Here is a 5,826-nt window from a genome sequence, read left to right as displayed (position 1 = left end):
GCAGGGACAATGTCGCAATACTACTGCTGAACCCCCTCCCTCTAGAACTGCGTGGCCGCTTGAAATGTAAGTTGAATAGTGAATAAGGTGAATGCATGAATGAAGGCGCCAACCGTGGCCCTGAATGATCCCAGCTCCCAAGTCCCTTGGGTGATTCCAGGCTAGAGGGTGAGTTCCAATCCTGCCACTGGCCCCTCAGAGCTGCCTCACAGCCCCAGGTCCCCCCAAAGAAGATGACCGGCCTGCAACAGTGCCACCACGAGCATCCGAGTATCCTCCCTGTGTCCTCACTGCTGGGATCCAGGAATACACGTCAGGATGAAGGGAACGACGCAGGGTTCTGAGCCCCCGCACTTACCAAGACTCCCCTCCCCTCAGGGCACCTGTTAGGGTGCAGTTCCATCCAGGCAGGAGGTGCTTCACAGAGGAGCGACATTCCAGCGAGAGACGGTTCCAGAGGCTTAAGAAGGTGAACCTCAGGCGGTCAGAGCGGCCTCACGGGGGAGCCAGCCACCTGAGAAAGCAAGGAGCCTCCTGGCCCAGGGCTGAGGTAGCTCGAGGGTCAGAGTGGAGAAGCCGAAGTTCTGTAAAACAAGAGGACGGTTGTGTTGGGCTGAACCTTGCCTTTTCTGGCCCGTTGCCCTGTTGGGCTTCACAGGTATTAGGGTCAAATTCCAGCTTCCTCACTTATAAGATGGGTAACCTGGGGCCAGCGCACCTGTCCTCCCTGAGCCTCAGTTTCCTAATCTGTAAGATGGGTGCTGAGAGGAAGGCAGCAGGTAATGCAGCACCCTCTGGCTTAGCCCAGATGATCAGCCCAGCTGTGGCGCCGCGAGGAAGGCAGCAGCACCTGAAGGGTCAAGTGTGTGTCTCCTTTCAAAGGAAAAGACTGAGGGAGCACCTGCTCACAGCCCTCCAGCTGTTACTGACATTCCCATTTCTCAGATGGGCATGTGGACAGTAACGTGACTTCCCAGGGCCACATAGAAAAGACACATAGCCCCATCCACCCTCCCATTCATCCCCGGGCCTCTGTCCTCAGTCGATCAGGGCCTCTGCCTGAGACATGCACACCCACACTTCCACCTGCCCAAGCGACTGGACTGTCGTGTGGCCAGCTCCCGCACCCCTCCCACAGGAAGCCGTCTGAAAAAGCCTCCTGATCAAGAGCCGCGGATCCCCCCATCCCCCCATCAGCCAGGGTTATGGTCCTTTATTACCTTATTTATTGGAAAAAGGCAAAATGATGATTGCTTTTTTCCTTTTTTTTTAACCTGTATTTCTTAGGTTTTTTTCAGCTTCACTGAGGTACTTTGATGAGCTTTGATGTATATCTACACCCGTGACACCATCACGCATCAACGTGATGAATGTCTCCATCTTCCCAGACCGACCCTATGTTCTTTACCACACGCAGCCGCTACTCTTTCTTCTCATTATCACCACTGGTACTTGTACATTCCTATTTATTCTGTCTTGCCCAGTAAGCTGGGCACCTTGTGAGGGCGGGAAACACACCTGGTTTCTTCTCCACTGCATCCCATAGCGTGGCACAATGCCTAGCACAAATAGCGTGAGGGAGGAAGCGGGGAAGAGAGAAAGGGAAGGAGGGAGAGAGGGGAGTTTCCAGGCTGACAGCTCCTCCAGGGCAGGCTCTGTGTCCAAGACATCAGCACAGAGTAGGTACTCTACTCTTATCGGTGGAAACTTGCTCTCAGCTCCCAGAGCCCAAGGCTGACCACCATCCCTGTATTAGACCAAAAGAGCTGCAACTGACCCAGGAGGGACTTCCCTTCCTGGTTCGCAGGCCTCTAAGACTGCACAGGATCAGGGCGAAGGATCCTCGGTGCTCTTCCTCTGGGCCAGGTGATAAGAGGGCAACGCCCTGGGGAACAGAACACCTTCCAGATATCACGTTCTGCACCCACCATGCTGTTTCATGTACTGACCTAGGAAAATCTGCCCAGGTTAGCCCAGGGACTGTGGGCTCCCCTTTGGTTTTTGAAGCCACCAGGAGGTCGAACAGCCCTCTTCCCACCACACACCCCCAAGCTGCGCAAAAGGTGCCGGAGGGTCTGCACTGTCCCTAAGATGGGAGGCAGTGGGTCGCCCCATCCTCACAGGCCACAGCTCCCACCGTCCCCAGCGGAGCCCTGGGGAAGCCCCAGGTTCATGGAGGGGAGAGGGTCCCCCAAGGCCTCAAATCTGGACCGACTTGGGGGCCAGTTTCCATATCTCACTCCCTCTGGCAGTGTGGGAGAGGCCTCACCCACTTTCCCTCCATGTCAACCACAGCTTCTAGCAGAGTGGAGGCCAGCCAGGCTTGGGAGCAGAGTCCCAAACTGACCACAACCCCCAGGCTGCTTCCCCCTGGGCCAGATCTGCACTTGAAACTGGGCACCAAGAATAAAGGATGACGTCTACCCTCCGGGTCAGAAGGATGCAGGCCTCAAGCCATAACCCCCCCCCTCCCCCGCCAGAACCAACTAAGGCCATCTCTGCCGACCCCGCATCCCCTCGCCCACAGGCCTCGGATGGGTGGCGCTGTCCCTTCCAATGGGGGTCACTCCAGGTGAGTGGGCAGGTGTTAAATTTGAGGCCCCGCCCTCAACCTCAGAGCCCCTGGTTCTCCGCAGGTACTGAAGGGAAGGCAAGGACAAAGCCTGTGGTCTGGGAGACCCCACTATCCCAAGAGAACAGTGAGGAAGCAGCACCCACAGAGACGAAGGTCCCCACCCAGTTCTACGAGGTGGGTACAGGGACCACACCTCCCTAGCTCCCCACTCTCCCAGCATCTGGACCTCAGAACCCAGCGAGAAATCGAGGGGAACAAGGGCCAGGCGGGGAATTCACTTAAACAGGATTACAGGCCAGAATCCCTAACTCCTCCCACATAACCCAATCCCAGACCCTTCAGGGTGAGAGGCACCTCAAAGCACCCCCAGCGACCCAGCCTTCTCCCCAACATCCAACGCCAGCCACAAGCCACGTGTATAAGGTATGCACTTTATTGAACTGGTCTCAAGTCAGTGTACAGGTAAGCCCTGGCTACCTCCGCACCTCAACCCGCTCCCAGGGGGGCCAAAAGCCTTCACACATCTCAAGATGGGGGACAAAAAGGGGGCCACGATGGCTGACCATTCAAAATAAAACAAACAAAAAGAACAAGTATTAAGGCAAAGATTAAAAAAAAAATTTGGAGTACATAATTTACACAAAAGCAATGCTATCACCCTCCCCTATGTGGACTCGGGCGAGGACTGGCCCTTCTCCTAAGGGAGAAGTGGGGCGGCTTTTGGGAAGGCAAGGGACTTCCTGTAACAATGCATCTCATGATATTTGGAATGACTATTTAAAAAAAAAAAACAAAAAAAAAAAACAATGTACAATCAAAGTCCTCGGCCACATTGTAGAACTCTGGGGATGCTCCATCCAACCGACTGCTGTCACCTTCACCGTTCCAGTTTTTAAATCCTGAGTCAAGCGCAAAAAAAGCAAAAAAAAAAAAAAAAAAAAAAAAAAAAAATCAAAAAAGACCAAAAAAAAAACAAAAAACCAAATAAAGCCATGCCAATCTCATCTCGTTTTCTGCACAAGTTAGGTTTTGTCGAGAAAAGGGTGTGACGCAACTAAGAGTCCGCCTAGAAGCACTTGCGGTGGACGATGGAGGGGCCAGACTCGTCGTACTCCTGCTTGCTGATCCACATCTGCTGGAAGGTGGACAGCGAGGCCAGGATGGAGCCGCCGATCCACACGGAGTACTTGCGCTCAGGGGGAGCGATGATCTGGGGAGAGAAAGGCACAGTGAGGGCTCTGGCGGTCCCAGCCCTGGTATATACCAGGGGCCTACAGCAAGGCAGCTGCCCTGACGACCACCACGCTCACCTGCACCAAAGCCACATCTCACCCCCCAAGTGCCCAGGCCAGCTCAGGCCAGGCACTCACCTTGATCTTCATCGTGCTGGGAGCCAGGGCGGTGATCTCCTTCTGCATCCTGTCGGCGATGCCTGGGTACATGGTGGTCCCGCCAGACAGCACCGTGTTGGCATAGAGGTCCTTGCGGATGTCGACGTCACACTTCATGATGGAATTGAAGGTAGTTTCGTGGATGCCACAAGATTCCATGCCTGAGGAGAAAGAGAAGCCAGACTTAACTTCCAGTGTGGCCAGAGTGACCCTCGTGCGGGGCGGGCATGAGACCTCCTGACTCACCCAGGAAGGAAGGCTGGAAGAGAGCCTCAGGGCAGCGGAACCGCTCGTTGCCAATGGTGATGACCTGACCATCGGGCAGCTCGTAGCTCTTCTCCAGGGAGGAGCTGGAGGCTGCGGTGGCCATCTCCTGCTCGAAGTCCAGGGCGACGTAGCAGAGCTTCTCCTTGATGTCACGTACGATTTCCCGCTCGGCCGTGGTGGTGAAGCTGTAGCCACGCTCCGTGAGGATCTTCATGAGGTAGTCCGTCAGGTCCCGGCCAGCCAGGTCCAGACGCAGGATGGCATGGGGGAGGGCGTACCCCTCGTAGATAGGCACCGTGTGGGTGACCCCATCACCGGAGTCCATCACGATGCCAGTGGTGCGGCCAGAGGCGTACAAGGACAGCACAGCCTGGATGGCCACGTACATGGCTGGGGTGTTGAAGGTCTCGAACATGATCTGCACGGAGAGACGGACCATGTCACACTTGGGAAGCCACCGGGAGCAGTGAGGCCAGACTGGGAACATGCAAAGAGTGCAAGGAACATGACTAAGTGTGCTGGGGCTCCCAGGACGGGGATTCACTTCAGACCTATTGTGCACCTACTGAATACACACTCCAAGACCACTTTACAGCGGCCTCGTCAGCTTTGTCACACGAGCCAGTGTTAGTACCTACACCCACAGCACTTTATGCTTTCAACACCTAGTCAGAAAAGCAAACACGAGAAAAAGATTCCATCTGGGAAAAAGCAAATAGAACCTGCAGAGTTCCAAAGGAGACTCAGGTCAGAGAAGAAAGTCCTAGGAAAATGGCAGAAGAAAGAACAAGTGAGAAAGGGCGTGACAAAGAAGGGCAAGAAACGGGGTGCGGGGGTGGCGCCCAGGCGAGGCCGGCGGGCCACTGACCTGGGTCATCTTCTCACGGTTGGCCTTGGGGTTCAGAGGGGCCTCGGTCAGGAGAACGGGGTGCTCCTCGGGGGCCACACGCAGCTCGTTGTAGAAGGTGTGGTGCCAGATCTTCTCCATGTCGTCCCAGTTGGTGACGATGCCGTGCTCGATGGGGTACTTGAGGGTCAGGATGCCTCTCTTGCTCTGGGCCTCGTCGCCCACATAGGAGTCCTTCTGCCCCATGCCCACCATCACGCCCTGCGGAGGGAGGAGCAAGGCGCCTTCAGCTCAGGCACTGCCCCACCGACCCTCACCCGGAAAACCGAAGGCCTCCCCCTGCTCCCGAGAGGGGAGCCCCACCCACCAAGTCAGACCCGAGGCGGGCGCCTTACCTGGTGCCGGGGGCGCCCCACGATGGAGGGGAAGACGGCCCGGGGAGCATCGTCACCCGCGAAGCCGGCCTTGCACATGCCGGAGCCGTTGTCGACCACGAGCGCAGCAATATCGTCATCCATGGCAAACTGCGGGGAGGGAGAACAGGACCATGAGCCGTGCGGCCGCCCCCGCCCTACCCACTTCCGGCGCACCGCGCCTTAGAGCCGCCAGGGGGCGCCGGCGCGCGCCCAGATTGGGGACAAAGAAAGCCGGCCGGCCGCGTTATTACCATAAAAGGCAAACGCGGGTTGGAGGCGGCCCCGCGGCTCGCGGCAGGAAGCCAGGCCTCCGCCCCCCTCCCCCGGGCG

General features: G+C 56.7%; 1 protein-coding gene across 1 annotated transcript in view; it reads right to left on the bottom strand.

Moving 5' to 3' along the window:
- Positions 1 to 2,986: 2,986 nt before the first annotated feature.
- ACTB (actin beta) overlaps positions 2,987 to 5,826 on the bottom strand; it is a 3,315-nt gene continuing 475 nt past the window's right edge. The window contains exons 2-6 of the mRNA XM_024763452.1: positions 5,476 to 5,604; positions 5,102 to 5,341; positions 4,213 to 4,651; positions 3,946 to 4,127; positions 2,987 to 3,785 (exon numbers count right to left, since the gene is read on the bottom strand). Of these exons, the coding sequence (XP_024619220.1) occupies positions 3,642 to 3,785; positions 3,946 to 4,127; positions 4,213 to 4,651; positions 5,102 to 5,341; positions 5,476 to 5,598 (1,128 nt within the window). The 5' untranslated portion in view covers positions 5,599 to 5,604 and the 3' untranslated portion in view covers positions 2,987 to 3,641. The remainder of the gene's footprint in view (positions 3,786 to 3,945; positions 4,128 to 4,212; positions 4,652 to 5,101; positions 5,342 to 5,475; positions 5,605 to 5,826) is intronic.

This window comes from Neophocaena asiaeorientalis, unplaced genomic scaffold, assembly GCF_003031525.2.
Source record: "Neophocaena asiaeorientalis asiaeorientalis breed wild unplaced genomic scaffold, Neophocaena_asiaeorientalis_V1.1 scaffold223, whole genome shotgun sequence".
Lineage (NCBI taxonomy): Eukaryota > Metazoa > Chordata > Mammalia > Artiodactyla > Phocoenidae > Neophocaena > Neophocaena asiaeorientalis.
Note: the sequence above shows the minus strand (reverse complement) of the source record. Positions and strands in the feature narration are given on the sequence as shown.